At 37.0% G+C, this 18,567-nt stretch overlaps 1 protein-coding gene across 3 annotated transcripts in view; it reads left to right on the top strand.

Annotated features, from left to right (window-relative positions):
* The window catches only part of LOC106057828 (uncharacterized), a 67,335-nt gene that overhangs the window by 8,305 nt on the left and 40,463 nt on the right, over positions 1-18,567 (top strand). The window contains exons 7-14 of one of the 3 annotated variants that reach the window (XM_056014414.1): positions 1,270-1,311; positions 3,046-3,084; positions 6,503-6,544; positions 8,723-8,800; positions 11,249-11,302; positions 14,313-14,333; positions 14,906-14,962; positions 16,629-16,703. In XM_056014414.1, coding sequence (XP_055870389.1) covers positions 1,270-1,311; positions 3,046-3,084; positions 6,503-6,544; positions 8,723-8,800; positions 11,249-11,302; positions 14,313-14,333; positions 14,906-14,962; positions 16,629-16,703 — 408 coding nt within the window. Of the gene's footprint in view, positions 1-1,266; positions 1,312-3,045; positions 3,085-6,502; positions 6,545-8,722; positions 8,801-11,248; positions 11,303-14,312; positions 14,334-14,905; positions 14,963-16,628; positions 16,704-18,567 lie in introns of all 3 variants that reach the window. The other 2 variants (XM_056014415.1, XM_056014412.1) reach the window with 2 other exon arrangements.

Genomic DNA, 18,567 nt, shown 5'->3' with positions numbered 1-18,567 from the left:
GTGCATTTAATATTAACTCTTTCTCTCCGTAATTATTTACCACATTCTGGTGGATCAACGCTGGTATCGTCAGTTAGGAGAGAAAGAGTTAAATGCGTTAATGAAATGGGAGATTCGGAAGAAAAAAAAGTAGACTCTGAATGTTGAGACTACCAGGAAAGTGAACATATCTTGACCTGTTTGTGGAGCATGAAAATAGGCCAACATGTTTGATGATATATAGAGTTGTTTGTGGCTGTTTCTATGTTTGATTATATATAGAGTTGTTTGTGGCTGTTTCTATGTTTGATTATATATAGAGTTGTTTGTGGCTGTCTCTATGTTTGATTATATATAGAGTTGTTTGTGGCTGTTTCTATGTTTGATTATATATAGAGTTGTTTGTGGCTGTCTCTATGTTTGATAATATATAGAGTTGTTTGTGGCTGTCTCTATGTTTGATTATATATAGAGTTGTTTGTGGCTGTTTCTATGTTTGATTATATATAGAGTTATTTGTGGCTGTTTCTATGTTTGATTATATATAGAGTTGTTTGTGGCTGTTTCTATGTTTGATTATATATAGAGTTGTTTGTGGCTGTTTCTATGTTTAATTATATATAGAGTTATTTGTGGCTGTTTCTATGTTTGATTATATATAGAGTTGTTTGTGGCTGTCTCTATGTTTGATTATATATAGAAGTGTTTGTGGCTGTTTCTATGTTTGATTATATAGAGAGTTGTTTGTGGCTGCTGTTTCTATGTTTGATAATATATAGAGTTGTTTGTGGCTGTCTCTATAGAACGTTACGTTAAACATAATTATGAAATCAAAAACATAAAACAAATATGACGGCATTCGTAGTATGAGCCACGAGCATATCTCAGTTAGCTCGTGAGATTAGAGGATTGACGAGGATATTTACCGAGAAGGGAAGGGAAATAAATGAACGAGTGTCGCAATTTCAAATGTGACGTTAGGTTTTGGCGTCACTGTTTTATCTAATAAGTTGAATTGATCATTATTGCATGCACATAGGTTTTTGCTATTACCTAATTTTCATACAATTGAAACCAACCCGAACTTTAGTTGTGACCGAACAGAACCCGGAACTATAAACGTCATCGAGCCGAACCCGAAATTAAAACTGACCGAACCGATCCCGAACTTTAAAAAGATGGGTTCGATTTCCATCCGAATCCTAGAATAAAGTAGATGCTACCTCACATAATGATGGTTTTTGTTATATATACATATATATATATATATCATTGGGTTTTTTCAAGCAGAAACAGGTTTGGAACGCCAGAAGGTCTCGGATCATGATTTGCGTAAGTAGGCTCTATTAAATCTTGTAATTTGTTAAATAGACTACCAAGTGTTTATCATACATCAAGTAGATTCTTTCAAATGTACAGGATTGTTTAATTCAAGAGATTCTCAACCTTTTTACTGCTGCACCCCCTTTGATAGAATTGCCTCTTAAGGGGCGACAACTAGATTATGTATAATGTCAAGTAACTGTGCTTCTGTATACGTTGTGAAATCTCACTTGTAATGTAACTATCAGATATGCAGATTTGTTTTTTCTTCGTCAGACACTGAACATAGTCAAAGTATTGTTTAACCACAATATATAATTCTATTTTTTGAGCACTTAAATTTCTATACATAATATTCTTGGCCCTAGATAAGTCATCACTAATTATCCAATTTCGATAGTCGAAAAAAAAAAGCAAAGAAACTGTATCCCTGTTATTACTTTCCGTGTAAATTGAAAAACTGAAGACATTTTCTGGATAACTTTTTATAATAAACTACAGTATAATTTAAACTATACTATAGTATATGGATCTGAGACATGGACACTATACAGAAAGCAACTAAGACTAATTGAGCACTTTCAACAAATATGCTTGCGCTCCATCATGGACATACTGTGGCGAGACCGCACTACAAACAGCGATGTCCTTGCGAACGCCGGTATGGACAGTTTAGAGGGACTTCTTATGGTCCGACAGTTACGCTGGGCAGGGCACGTATACCGTATGGGAGACGAACGTATGCCAAAGGCAGTCTTTTTTTTTGGTGAGCTAAAAGGTGGCCGACGTATCAGAGGCGCCCTACGAAAACGCTTCAAAGAACAGCTTAGGCGCCAACTTGTCTTTGCCGACATAGAAGAGAGCACCTGGTTGCATGCGTCCTCAGAACGAGACAGCTGGAGGTCACTCACGAAGGCCGCGAGATACACATTTGAGACCAAAATAAAATCTGCTGCCGAGGACAGACGAAGACGGCGAAAAGAAACTCTAAATCGACCACCTGCGGACAATGGTTATTCTTGCCCTGGATGTGGCAGAATATGTAGGTCACAGCTGGGGCTGCGCAGCCACGCGAAATACTAAATTCCTCACTAATCTTCGGACTGAAGACAAGCCTTGTATAGCAGGCATTGTCCCCCGCCCTCATAAATATAATAGGCGAGGTGTGAGAAATGTAAAAGATTCCATTCATAAGATATTACTGTTTTCTTTTTTCAGATGCTGGTACTATAAATAAATTAATCATTTTCGTGTAGTATCGATTTTTTTCTTTTATTGTTTCCATTTTTTTTTTTTTTTTGGACAATATAAAAACCCACACACAAATGATAGTGTTAGCGATATTGCAATAATTACGCAATACTATAAAATCCCGAATGCAATGGACAAAAGGACCTCTTCATCTGACTCCGAATGTGATCCCAGCCCAATATTGATGGCCCCTGGATTAAGTGCACTAATCAATGACATCCTTAGCTGTTGTTAACCAGATTTTATTATTTCTTATCTTGTAAATCTAAATCTGAAATTTAAATTCCTGGTGTTTGCCTGAGCTAGCCAGAAAAACCAGTGACTTGGCAGAATTTAAGTCATTGGTTAATATGCATGACTAAATGCATGACGCGTAGGACGTAATCATCTTCTTTTTTGAAGTAACGTCTGTATTATATGAGATAAGATAAGAAATCTGATGGGCAAGTAAACACTTATTGATACATCTATATTGCTTTTATTTATCCACAGAAAATGATGCACTGCGGGACTTTACAGCTGAAAAAAAAAGTAAACTGTTTAATTTTCAGTTGTTTCGTTGCTTAAGTGTCAAGACCATATCGCCTAAACACTGGCCTGCAACGTGACAGATCTGTACGACGTGGCGACAAAAACTATTGGTCTAAACTGCCCACATGTTGTGACGTTGCAGGACAGTGTTCAGTCCTACTGTAAGAAATGGTCTCCCCTGTACTCGCGTATGTTTATTGAGCAGCTTTGCATAGAACAGAACCGAAGAAACGAGATGAGAGTTGAAACATAGGCCGGGTCATTTTTCTTCGAACCTGTTCACGTGACTAGAATTGCTTGACCATTCCAAGCTTGACCAATACAATCAATAAAAAACCAAATGTAATGTTTATGGAGGAAAAAAAACATGGTCCTCACAATTTCCCAGACTTCTGTTAAACATTTGAATTATTACATTTTAAACATAAATAAAAAAAAATTTACGTTTAAAAATTACATTTGGTTATAACATTATAATATTATATAAAAATAATAAATTTACATTTTAATATTACATTTTATGCATTTCAATCTCGTATTTTTTAAAATATTATCTTTAACATTTCATTATTAAAACGTGATATTTCGTTTGATTATAGTTCTTGATGTTATTACATGATGCTTGATTATAGTATTTGATGTCTCTACTTATTACATTCATAACCTTGGGGGTACATAAACTATCATACCAAAATATTAAAGTAACATATTCACTCTCGCCATACCTCCCCCCTGACATAGCCCACCATCACTTTATGTTTGTGGACCGCCATCACTTTATGTTTGTGGACCGCCATCACTTTATGTTTGTGGACCGCCATCACTTTATGTTTGTGGACCGCCATCACTTTATGTTTGTGGACCGCCATCACTTTATGTTTGTGGACCACCCTCACTTTATGAGTTTTTTTTGCCTAACATCACTTTATGTCTGTAGACTGTCATCACCATCACTTTATATTTTTGGGTTCGCCATCACCTTATGTTTGTGGACAACCATCACTTTATGTTTGTGGACCACGATCACTTTGTTTTTTTGCCTAACATCACTTTATATTTTTAAGGTCGCCATCACTTTATGTTTGTGGACCGCCATCCCTTTAGGATTGTGGACCGACATCACTTTATGTTTGTGGACCACCATCACTTTATATTTGTGGACCACCATCAATTTGTGTTTGTGGACCACCATCACTTTATGTTTGTGGACCGCCATCACTTTATGTTTGTGGACCACCATCACTTTATGTTTGTGGACCACCATCAATTTATGTTTGTGGACCACCTCACTTTATGTTTGTGGACCACTATCACTTTATGTTTGTGGACCACCTCACTTTATGTTTGTGGACCACCATCACTTTATGTTTGTGGACCACCATCACTTTATATTTTTGGGTTCGCCATCACCTTATGTTTGTGGACCACCATCACTTTATGTTTGTGGACCACCATCAGTTTATGTTTGTGGACCGCCATCACTTTATGTTTGTGGACCACCATCACTTTATGTTTGTGGACCACCTCACTTTATGTTTGTGGACCACCATCATTTTATGTTTGTGGACCACCATCACTTTATATTTTTGGGTTCGCCATCACCTTATGTTTGTGGACCACCATCAGTTTATGTTTGTGGACCGCCATCACTTTATGTTTGTGGACCACCATCACTTTATGTTTGTGGACCACCTCACTTTATGTTTGTGGACCACCATCATTTTATGTTTGTGGACCACCATCACTTTATATTTTTGGGTTCGCCATCACCTTATGTTTGTGGACCACCATCACTTTATGTTTGTGGACCACCTCACTTTATGTTTGTGGACCACCATCACTTTATGTTTGTGGACCACCTCACTTTATGTTTGTGGACCGCCATCACTTTATGTTTGTGGACCGCCATCACGTTATGTTTGTGGACCACCATCACTTTATGTTTGTAGACCACCATCATGTTATATTTTTGGGTTCGCCATCACCTTATGTTTGTGGACCACCATCACCTTATGTTTGTCGACCACCATCACTTTATGTTTGTGGACCGCCATCACTTTGTTTGTGGACCGCCATCACTTTATGTTTGTGGACCGCCATCACTTTATGTTTGTGGACCACCTCACTTTATGTTTGTGGACCACCTCACTTTATGTTTGTGGACCGCCATCCCTTTATGTTTGTGGACCACCCTCACTTTATGTTTGTGGACCACCATCACTTTATGTTTGTGGACCACCATCACTTTATGTTTGTGGACCACCATCACTTTATATTTTTGGGTTCGCCATCACCTTATGTTTGTGGACCACCATCACTTTAAGTTTGTGGACCACCCTCACTTTATGTTTTGTTTTTGCCTAACATCACTTTATGTCTGTAGACTGTCATCACCTTATTTTTCTGGGCTTTCATTACTTTATGTTAGTGAGCCACCATCACTTTATGTTTTTTTGCCTCACATCACTTTATGTTTGTGGACCGCCATCATTTTATGTTTGTGGACCGCCATCACTTTATGTTTGTGGACCACCCTCACTTTATGTTTTGTTGTTTTTTTTTGGCTAACATTACTTTATGTCTGTAGACTGTCATCACCTTATGTTTCTGGGCCATCATTACTTTATGTTAGTGAGCCACCATCATTTTATGTTTGTGGACCAACTCACTTTATGTTTCTGGACCACCATCACTTTATGTTTGTGGACCACCATCACTTTATATTTTTGGGTTCGCCATCACCTTATGTTTGTGGACCACCATCACTTTATGTTTTTTTTGCCTAACATCACTTTATATTTTTGGGGTCGCCATCACTTTATGTTTGTGGACCGCCATCCCTTGTTTGTGGACCGCCATCACTTTATGTTTGTGGACCACCATCACTTTATGTTTGTGGACCACCATCACTTTATGTTTGTGGACCGCCATCACTTCATGTTTGTGGACCATCATCACTTTATGTTTGTGGACCACCTCACTTTATGTTTGTGGACCACCATCACTTTATGTTTGTGGACCACCTCACTTTATGTTTGTGGACCGCCATCACTTTATGTTTGTGGACCACCATCACTTTATGTTTGTGGACCACCATCACTTTATGTTTGTGGACCACCATCACTTTAAGTTTGTGGACCACCCTCACTTTATTTTTTTTTGCCTAACATCACTTTATGTCTGTAGACTGTCATCACCTTATGTTTCTGGGCCAACATTACTTTATGTTAGTGAGCCACCATCACTTTATGTTTATAGCATGTCATCACTTTATGCCCGTGGGCCGCCATCATTTATTGTTCATGCCCTGCCATCAATTGTATGTTATGTTTTTTGTCAAAAAATTTTGCTACATTTGCTGTGTATAAAAATGTAGATATTACCCTCATGACATCTCTCTCTTTTTCTCTCTTGTAAGTTTTAGCTGAAACGAGCCGCAGGAGGTCGAGTAAAAAGAAAAGTGAGTCTCAAATTATCAACCTATGTATCATTTGTGTGTAACTATGTCTGTGTGTGTGTCTTTAAAGTGTTTATTGTCTTTTCGTGCAAAACTCTTTGTGTGTATCTGTGTGTGTGTGTGTCTGGGTGTGTGAATTTTCCGTGTAAAACTGTAATTGTTATACTCCGAACGGATCAGGTTTTTACGACAAGGCGTTGAAATGGTAAAAATGTATAAATTCCCCCTCCCACATCCCTTACCACACAACCACACACACACACTGTGATTGTACTTCTCACAAAGGCATTCCCACGTGACTACTCCCCCCCCCATGCATTATATTTGCTTTCTCAAAATGACTGTACAGTTTACTTAAGCCTAAAGGCATAGAAAAGGAAAAGATGTATTATAAATTAAGTGCTTTAAAATTATATATTTTTATTTGCCTGACTGTAACATTTTATCCGCTTTCAATAACAAAAAAGATTTCAGTATGTACGATCAGAATAAATTTCCGCATATCAAACCTTAGGGAACATATCAATGGAACATATCTGCTTCATTCATGCATGTTTTGTTTTTTTTTTTTGTTTTTTTTGCTTTATAAAAAAATCATTTATTTCACGCGTTAATAAAAGGGAAATATTTGATACAAATCGTTTCTGTTTATACAACTAGGTTTCGTCAAATAGTAGACTTTCATGCACTGACCACTCCGAATATCCAACAGAGAGCCCATGCACTCTGTGGACTCAACGCTTCTAGTTGTGCCGTGTGTTGACGATTACTATTTCTCTAGTACCAAATATTTATTGATGATGTATTATTATTATTTTTTCTATACATAACGTATCTTTGATATGTGAGCAATGACAGAAACAGAATCATCTTGCCGGAGAAGAAATACCGAAGTAACAGCTGAATACTTTTTTTTCTATATTAAATATCTTATAATTTAAACATATACGTAGATTCTCAATTCAAAAACAGCTTGATTTAAATATCTTGATAAGATTCAACTTTCTAAGAATACAACTGTAACTGATATAACTTATTACAGAAACAAATTATAGATACAACTTTGACTTCAACCAGTGGACCCGCAACTGTTCTAAGAACTCATTACAACTACAAGACAGTTAAAATGCAAGGACCCCGACTAACTAGCCTTCCTCCAATTTTTACTTTAGTAAACCGTAAAAAAAAAAAGTAAAGTTCCCCTTTCAGACCTGGCGGTCTATGGGATGAGATGGTCATCTGTTTCTGTGGCCCATGGTTTATGGGGGTGTCATGTGGCCAGCATAACGACCAACCGCCTTTACTTTTCCCCAGCCAATGTCAGGTACCCATTAGAGCTGGGTGGACTCAGAGGCGCCCAAATATTCCGAAGTTAAAAATCCCAGTCTTCACTAGGATTCGAACCTGGGACCTCGGTTCGGAAGCCAAGCGCTTTACCGCTCAGCCACCGCACCTTCCGTAAACCGTATTTAGCCAGAATCCTTGAAAGTTCTAAATATTTTATTAACTATTACCTTCTAGAAAGTCAGGTATGCGATTATTTTCCTGACCTCTTGCCCTGATTAGATGATTATAATTAACACGTGCATATTCTGCGGCTTCTTTGGCCCGACCCCGGTTTCTGGAAAGAGGTCGAATATGGTAACAGTATCGATTCGTGACACTACGTTTCTTCCTCAAAGGTTACGGCTTGAGGGCTTTCTTTAGTGGTCTCAATTCTCAAACTCACCTCCATAAATCTCAGAGAAAATGCTTTAATGTAGTGTATCCCAAACTGTTGTAAGCAATTCTAGTGTTACGCAAGGCTTGACTAGGTGTTCCACGAACTACTGGAAAAATTAACTAGTAGGCCACCACGTCAATTAAACTCTCTAAAAAAATAAGCGAAGTGTTCCGCTAAATACTCAGAATGTGCGAATTTTTTCCGTTAAGGAAAACATTTTCGAAACACTGTTTTAACACATTCAAGAGAAACATTTAGTCCTATCTGTTCAATGCGTGTTTAGATTAGTTTGTCATTTTTAACTGTCGTGTTTATGTGTATAATCACAGCGCCTTAAACATTAAACTATCATTGCAATTATACATATGACATTATCATCAGTAAATATTAATTTATAAGAATGGTTTGTGTTTTTTTTTTCGAGTCTTCGAGTCAATGCATTACATTATCATCCCCAGCACCACTCGCCAAGAGATCTTCATCGTTTCTACCACGATCAGTCAAACCTGGGCTACAAGGAAGTATAACCTCCTTAGGTATGTAGCCATTGTTAATGACGCCGATATGGAAATAAAAAAGGATGCTTGCGTTCTATGAGCGAGCTATCGTAATGCGAGTTCTGGAAACTCACTTAGTGGTTGCAGGGTTGGAGTACTGACACTGGTTTTCTGCATTCTGGGCTTTAGAAATTTAGAAATTCAATTTCCTGGCGTCTACAACGGACTTTTTATCGTAGTAAGAAAGTCGCAGGGGAGAAAAAGTAAAATTTGGAATGGATGAGTTGGGCTGATGTCGTAGTCAACACAGCTGAGCAGTGGCATTCTGCAGTTTTAGAATCGCTGCAGTCGAGCATGTACGTTTAAAATGGCTTCGCACTTTGCAAGGACGTCTTCGTTTTCTTCAAGCTGTGGTCCAGTTTTTGTTCACTCTAAAGGCATTACTCTAGGGACCCTCCACACAGTTTGAGAAGCGTTAAGTGTTGGGGGGGGGGGACCTCTTTTGTACTATTTGTCGCTCTCCATCTCTCTTAGACACTTGCACACATACAACTCTTTCTTACGTACTCATAATTATATTGAATAAATCATATCAGCGATGTAATAAACATTTTTGTTGCTGTCTGAGGACCAAAATTGGTCCAAAATACCCGGGTACGCTGTTCTGCCTCACCGTGGCTCCCGGGTGGAAACGGCTACTTGAGGCGCTAGCTAGGCTAAATGAATGGCGAAACATAACTCCCGTGGGGATGCCCACGGGTAGACGAGAGTCCACTCATTGCACGGGCGGGGTTGCAAAAGAGTCCCCACAAACCTGTCACACATATATGCGCTGTCCCTCAAGGGACCGTTACATAAATGGCGAGTCCCCCCACGGTTAGCTTGGTATAACGAAGGAAAATGGCGGAGGCTCCCGGTGTCCTTGTTCCATGTGGTAGGGCAAATCTGTACGAATCATCCTAGTGCTATTAGAGCATGGAATGGGTTGCCTGAGTTTTCAGTAAAACTAATGAGTTAACAGAGTTTACATCATTGATTAACATGAATGACTAGATTGACCTAGGGATACGCGCAGGACGTAATCATCTTATTTTTTTGAAGAAGCGTCTGTAATTTATAAGATAAAATCATGTATGTTGTCCCGACGACTGAACAAACAAAGGGATAGGTCAAGGTGATATAGACATTTTAGGATTGCTCTCAGCTGGAAACTTTAAAAAAAAACAGAAAGAGAAAGGGATTACCATTAATACCATAATCACGATTATTCAAACTAACAAGGTGGACAGTGACGCAGCGCTCTGGATTATTGTCTCGATGATACATGGTTTGAACACAACTACCCCCCCCCCCCCTGGGTTGACCTGCTTGAGGTTTTGGCCTGGATAAAATAATCTTCAATTCTGACGATTAAATTCATCTGACTTATGATGTACTTAGTAAAAAACACATAATTAAGGCTACCAGATACCTGCAAGACCTAAAGGGGACAAAAAAGGAGAAAGGAGGACAAAAAGGAGAAAGGAGGACAAAAAGAAAAAGGAGGACAAAAAGAAAAAAGGAGGACAAAAAGAAAAAGGAGGACAAAAAGAAAAAAGGAGGACAAAGTCTCTCACAAAGTAGGGCAGAAAAAAGACATTTAAACTTTAAAAGCAAGACTTATTGTGTATTAGATAAAACCTGACCGTTAAGTATAGGCTAAACAACTGCTATATTACGTAGGCAGAGGCGAAGCTACTCACTTTCTCTCAGTAATTTTATTTTTTTAACTATACATTGTACATACATGAACAGATACAAATTACTGTATTCGAACTGTAAAAAAAAATGTTTTCACCTTTTATGAAATGAAATATAAGCTGTAGACCAGCTTGTATCAAATGTGCTAGATTTGTTAAATCCTCTCAAGGCAACGCACTTTTACACGCCCACCTTCTTCTAAAGTACATAGTACTTGTTACTTCATTGTTTCATACCAAAGATTTTGCATCAGGGAAACAGTCATGATAAACAATACTGATTTCATATAGATCTACATTCTATAAACGTATCTCTACACTTAAAACTTTCATAACTGTTGTGGCCTCGTCTCATTTCACAATGATTCTTCTTCGGTTTTGTCGTTTTGAAAATAATTTAGCCCCTGTTATGTAGAGAGAGACAGAGTAGTCCTTAAGGGAATGCAGGCACGACATGGCCTAAAATTGTGCCGATGTGCCTAAAATCAAAACCAAACCATCGCTTCTAGCCATAGGGCTTAGTTGAAACGAGCTGTAACAAATCAAATAGTCTTCTACAATTTTAAATCACAATAAAAGTGAAGAAAAGAAGACCAAAAAAAAATCGGGCAATTTAAAATAAAATGGAAGGAAATAAAAAAATTTTAAACGAAGATTCCAAAGATATTGGTAAGTTTCGGTTGTAATAGAACTCCGACCAGACATTTTTAAAATATAACATAATGTACAAAACTTGATATATTTTCAGTGTCTTCTAGAAGTATCACATTGATCAGAGGTCTGAAGCAAACTTCCTCTGACGGTTAGTGGTAGCCTTTTTCTTTTGTTGAACTTCCAGTAGCGTTTCCGTGAACCTACATTTTAATTGAGTTGTTAACTTTTTAAAAATAAATTTTCAATAGATCTATTAATTTCTCACAAAATTCTAATCATATTTTACTTATTTTTAGCGGCCCCAGGAAGGGAAAAAGGTGTTATTAGTTTTGTGATGCCCGTCCGTCAGTCCGTCCGTTTGTCTCTTTGAAATCTCAACCCCCCAAAAAAATACGAAAAATGTAATTTCACATTTAGCAGCTTTCAAAGTTTTGTTGCGATTTCTATTTCAATGCTCTGAAAAAGAACTGTTTAGTTAAAAAGATATAAGGCCATGTTTTTTATTTTATTTTGTTGTTGTTGTTTTTTTCCATAAAAAAATACACAATTTTTACAACTAGTTATAATACAAGGCTAAAAGTACGAAAAGGGAGGCTATACCTTGTACAAGTTTTTATTTATATTTATGAAAAAGATTTTGCTAATATCTAAACAAAATGTTGTTTTTTTTAAATTATACATACATATATTAAACATAAATGAATAACAGCACCAGGGACCAAGTTTTTAAGAGAAAAAGTAGTGAATTAAAATGCTACGAAAATAAGGGCATGCGCCGACCGAGGCTCGAACCTGTGACACCGGATTCGACACCACCGCCTAGCGATAACGCACCAAGCGAAACTAGCCTCTAGACCATCGGAATGTCCAAAAAAAACATTCTTCTGATCCAGAGTCATTTCGCCCGTATGCAAATTACCACCCCAGTGGTCAAAGGTCACAAGCTCCAGCTAGCCCCTCCCCCACCCTCGCAGCATCCGTTCACTAACAACTTCGATAGAGCCGACACAGACAGCCGTTAGGCATGTATTAGACAAACGATGGCTCTATCTAATTGTTTATCTCTCACAAAGACAAGTGGACAACATAAACACATTACATATAGAAGCTTCAGTGGGAGCAATTAGTAGTAAATTTAATGTTATACAAGCTATTAACAATTTACAGAACAAGTTTATTAACGTTTTAATAAAGAGAATGCTTTAGATAGATATATATATACGTAATGATACGAAATTTTTAAAACTAGATCTCTACTAAAGAGTGTTTATCGTTATTTATCAATATTGCTATATTACATGAAGACATTACACAATTCTCACTACGCTTCACTAAAGGGACTGGCTTCTTCCATACGTCTGTGATAAGATATTTTCTATTAACCAAACCCTCAATAAGATGATAACTTAATAATATCCGTTAGGCCAGGCTCACACTGGACCCATATCACCATTAACAATCAGTTCATTACATACATCTGTATATAAACACAGTAATAACAACAGTAACAACAAAATCTGTATACCTCCGCACCCTTCGGTAACATGCCGTCTGCCAGACTTACGATCACATCGCAACACTTTCGGCCCGCACACGTGACCTTAGTGTGGACGGAAGTCAGGTAATGGATATTAACAGTTTGTGGTTCGTAACTTCTGATATTCGTAATAAAAAGAATTTGAAGCCTGACTGTTCTTCTTGGGTGAGCAACTTCTGGGGCTGCTTCAGGTTTTATTTCCATGCAATATCTCGGCACCAAAATCAGACTGATGCGCTCTCTGGTCATGGCCACATTTTTATATGCTTGCGAGTCGTGGACGTTGAATGCAGAGCTTGAGAGGAGGATCCTAGCAATGAAAATTGAGATGCTACAGAAGGATCCTAGGCATCACATTCAAAGACCGCATCACAAACCAAGAAATCAGAGACAGGGTTACTGTAGCGATCGGAGCCCATGACGACCTGCTAACTATTGTAAAAAGACGAAAGCTTAAAACCTTTTGGCCACATTACAAGATCTACGGGGCTCGCAAAGACCTTCCTTCAGGGAACAGTGCCAGGGAAAAAAAGAAGAAGAGGCAGACAAAAAAAAGCGATGGGAGGACAACATTAAAGAATGGACGGGCCTGCCATTGAGAGAGGTTCTAAACAAGGCGAAAAAAAAAAAGGGAGGAATGGAGAAAGACGGTCGACAAATCATGCCTGGTGCCCCAACGGTCCAACAGACTAAGGGATAGGTAAAGGTATCTCTCTCTGTAATTTCGAAACAGTTTTTCAATGGAACTAAAAATAAAAAAGTCGAGAGTGCTAAATATTAACACGGATCTTTTCAGTAGAGTGGAATTTAGTCATTCCTAGAACCTAGACAGAAATCTCCAACATGCAATGGATATTGCATCATCAGTATCACTTTGAATGTAATTAGCGAAGACGAAACTTTCCACTTTTATCTGTTACAAGAATGTAGAAAAACGTTCATCTTATCGTGTAATTTTTGCTATTTATTGGGAAAATATTCATTTTATACCTGTATTCTTAACGATAGAAAAAAATATTCTTATGTGTAGTCTAAACTGGATGGGTGTATGAGTGCTAGGCTACCTACTAGGAAACTCGAGTTAGAATCCTAACTCGAAATAAGTAGTGTTTGCCGAGCTTCTAAAGGCAGTGTGGAAACCTTCTCCAAGATACCCCCCCCCCTTTTCCTCATTTTACAAGACCACAAAAGAGAATGGACTATAGAGCACGGAGCGTGCTGTGGCATAAAAGATAGGCTGTACAAGGGAAATTACACATAAATAAATAACTACAGGACTTTTTGTAAGCAAAACGATCAAACTTAAACTGACATTTTTTTTAAACTAATTGATTTAGATTTAATACAACAATAACATTTCTCAAAAAAAAAACTCGAAAATTCTAAATCTAATTTCTGATGCTTTATTAATTTATATATCCATAAAATATACAAAAAGATCTATACCAGACTTAATACATTTACTTTTTATTCCTTTATCCCTTGTATACAATATTCAAATTTCTCTGCGAGCGGAAGGAAAGAATCCTACAATTTTTGTTAAGTTCCTATTAAGTAGTCATCATTATGCAGATACTATTGTCTTACGAGCAAACATTTTTTTTTCTATATTTCCATACAGAGGAGGAAAGAAAGCAGTCTGGTAAGTAACAGGGTTGTATTTTGAGGGTAAGTTGTAATAAAAGTTAGAAATAACATTCAAATTACCCTTTTTAAGTAAAAATTATGGCTATTAAAAATTAAATCAGTGTATATCTCTTGCTAACAGGACACTAAACACAAACTTTATAGCTTTTCGAAAGAACTATTTTAGTTTAAAAAATAATATAAAAACTACCCAAAAAAAAACGCAATTTTAAATTCTGGGCAATACAGCATCTATACTCTATAGCATCTCAATCTTTTTTTTTTGACCACTTACATATAAGTAATTTGAGAACCTCTTTCTATTTGTCTATAACACGAAACCTTCTAGAGGAAGGCGTGTCCATGACGTTTTTGCTGGCTGAACTTTATACACTTTACTAGTCAGGAGAAATTGTGTTGACTAGTGTGTACCATTACTTCTGTCATAACACGCAACGTGCATACATGCACATACACACCCTTGACACACAGAAGAAAATACACATGCAAAACGCACACTCACATACACAAGGCTTGCTTGGACTAGCTGAAGAACTCAGCTGTAATTTATTGTTGTCTACATTTCAGCAGCCCGAACAGTTAAAAAACCAGAGGAGTCTGACGATGCCGTCGACACCACGAAGCGTAAGTTTGTTTTTAAATTATTTGTCCTTGTAAATGTAGGCTTAAAAATTGATGCTGGTGCCACACCCACAACGGTTCCTATGTCGCCCAACCAAGAGTGTTTTTGGTGGGTGGTCCACTAGTAATTTTGTTTTAAATGCTTAAACTTAATGAATTTTATTTCGCTCTTTTATATTTACTGTAATGAAAAGGCGCAAGTAACTTAAGAAAAACAAAAAGAAAAAGATTTTTATTTAAGTCAATTTCTCCTTTACGAAACTGAATACTTTTAGTAAGAGCGATTACTTTGCTCTAAATAATAAGGCTTCGTCCGAAGATTAATGAGGTGTGGAGTATTTCACCTGGCTGCGTAGTCCCAGCAGCGACATATATATTTTGCCACCACCGCTGCAGACATAACCATTGTCCGCCAGTGCTCGATTTATATTCTGTTTTCGCCGTCTTAATATGGAGACATTGAAAGACACATTCTAGTGTACTAGTTTTGTTCTGCAGTTGTTGATGGCTAGCTTAGATAAATTACTTCGCAGTTGTTTGGGTGGCTTTTACTGGTGTATTATGTGGGTTCGATGTAACAGAGAAACACTATCACTAGAACAAGTGAAGACAGGTTCAGACTGTTAATTGGCTTGAACAATATTTAAGGCCACAGTCGAGTCTCACTCAATAATCGATGTTTTATCCTTCAAGTCCTAATACCAACTGAATAAAATTTACATAAACAAATCAAACCACAGTATTCATTATGTCACTAAGTATCGCGTTCAAAGTCCGTCAACTACGGTGCGTCGCTAGGCTAAGTTTCTAACACAGTTTGGTGATAGGCCTATAGAAGACGGTGCGCAAATGCTATTGAACCTCTATTTCCTTCTTTCACTCTGTAATGAAGACATGCGGGAAAACCCGCTGACGTATAAGGGTTCAAGATGAAGATTGTCTAAACCTGCCGGCACATTTTTTTTACACGAGAATCGTTTGCGAAGCTTAAAGAGCTTACTGTTTCCCCCACACATCTACCGTCAAAGCTGTGCACCAGTCAAGCGTACAAAAGAAGGTCAGGTGGAGTACGACACTCGTGGCACTTTTGTTGGAAACGCCCCAAGAGTTGACGCTTAGACGCTTTATGTTACCGTGGACTTGCACGATACAGAAAACAATTACAGTGTCCATTGGTCTTTTTGTTCTTAGTGGATGTTTAATTTCATAGTGTGAGTTTGTCATTACACAAACTTACTCACTGTATGCTGTTCAGTAAAAATAAGACTTTCTGACTTTGTCTTATCTTACAAGGGGTCGCGGTGGCTGAGACATTAAAAGACACATTCTAGTGTCATAGGTTGGTTTTGCTGTTGCAGATAGCTAATTTCGATAAATTACTCAGGAATTGTTAGTTAAGCGCTGGCATCTGGGTTCGAATCTCAGTGAAGATGGGATTTTCAGGGCGCCCCTGAGTCCACCCAATTTCTAAAGGGTACCTGGCTTTAGTTGCGGACAGTGTACAGGCGGTTGATCGTTGTGCTGGCCACATGACACTCTGCTCCTTAGCCCTTGGGCAAAGAAAGATAACCTTAACTTCATCAGCCCTATAGATCGCGAAGATCTGAAAAAGGAACTATACTTTTACTGAACTCCAGAAATGTAATCTATATTTTTTTTTATCTCCTAGCTATGCCAAGGAAATCTAGTAGAAAGGGAAAGTCTGTTGGCTCTGCACTTCAGATGTCAGCGGAAGAATCGGATTGTAAGGATCTCATTTATTACTTTCTAAGCTTACTGTTTAACATTGGTATTAGGATAACTCGACCATCCAACAAAGTTTTGTTTTATGTGGATCAGTTAGTTTACTGCTTAGAAAAAAAAAGATACTGATGCATACAGAATTTGAAATACAAATATATATATATATATATATATATATATATATATATATATATATATATATATATATATAAAAAAGAAGAAAAAGTGTGTTTCACTCTGAAGCATTTTACGTTTTTGAAGATTATGTGCACATTTCTCTTGCAATATCTTACGTGGATAAAGAGGCCAATCCTTGAGACATAGATATGGTCACAAGATGTGCCTTAAAAAAATTACAGTTTTTAGCCTTTTCCCCGTTTTTAATACGTTAATCATCTGCGATCGAGGAACCCTTTCGACAGACATGTTGTGTTGTTTGTTTTTATCACATTCGTTCAATACTATTGGAACATATTAATCATGGGTTTCTAGTGGATGTTAACAAGCCTACAGAATTAACGAAAGGGACATCACTCCATTTAATTAGGGATTTAGACCAGCAGATGATATCTGTAAGGGATTTTGATTAACTGTGTATTTAATAAAAGTTTCAACGTTCCAAAAGAGTAATGGTAATCTTTTTTTTTTAGATGCGGGCCAAAACAATTAAAGGAAAATTTTTGGCGGGCTGTAATATTATTAAAAAAAAATTAAATTTAGTTCGTGTTAGATTATATCACGCTGAACTAATACAAAAGTTGAAACTGAGTGTTTTGATAGTTAGTTATTATATTATTTTTAAATATCAATGTTTAATTTATTCAGTTTCACGTCTGTTTTCACTACACAATGCACAATCAAAGGTCTAATGACAATATCAAGACTACTTCAATACAGCTGAAGTTTTGAAATTCTTATTTCAAATTTGCCGAAAAATTGCCTCAATTATCTTCCCATAATTCCTAAACTTTGTTTACCTTTATATCAGTCAATGAATGTATTCCTCGTGAAATGTGTCACGTCATTTTAGCTAAAAGTTGACTGACAGGCAGGTTTGTTGTTTGAAACATTGAAAGTGGCCACATCTATCGTTCATGAATTGATTTTTACCCTTGTATATATCGGCAAACGCAATCAATAGTAAATCATTAAAATTAAACATTCGCAATAATACTTGTATGTTTCAATTAGTATTTAAAAATAATATTGTTTACATTGAGAGAGAAATTGTTATATTTTTTAAAAATTATTATAACAAAACATGTGGCTTTCCGCGAGGCGGACTCGGCCCCAGGGCATTACTTTGCCTATCACTGAACTAGAAAATTGACCATTTGATTAATTCTCAGAACTACAAATCTGAAGAAGTTTTTTTTAAAAGCTAATTCGACCTGAATGGCATCGACGCAATTGATCATTCGGAATAGAACCGTAAAGAGATTTGTTTTGTATCTCTATTTTAAGCAAAATGCCAGGTGGTCCTACAAAGAGATCAATGACTAACTCCCCCCTATGATTAGATGAAGATCTAGATGTAGGCCTAGATCTAGTAGATGTACTTAAACAATCATATCAATTAGTGAATTTTTGTTATACATTTTCTATTAATTTAATAATCATAGATCTAGACCATTTTCACAATTTAACTAACGATGAAATCAATAAGGCCATTACTGTAAACAACTCTACCAAGTGTCATGGAAGAAATACGGAACAACCCCATTACATTCAAAGATTCTCGATTTGATGGTTTATCTTATCTAATTGCCTTTTGTCAAGCCAAAATTGGATACAATTTAGAAATATTTTTCATTTGAATTTTTGTTTCATGATCTTTGCTGTTTCTAAGTATTAGTCATGATTTT

Source organism: Biomphalaria glabrata, chromosome 16, assembly GCF_947242115.1.
Source record: "Biomphalaria glabrata chromosome 16, xgBioGlab47.1, whole genome shotgun sequence".
In the NCBI taxonomy this organism is placed as follows: Eukaryota; Metazoa; Mollusca; class Gastropoda; family Planorbidae; genus Biomphalaria; species Biomphalaria glabrata.
The sequence above is the reverse complement of the archived record's forward strand: the minus strand, read 5'-3'. Positions and strand labels throughout refer to the sequence as shown.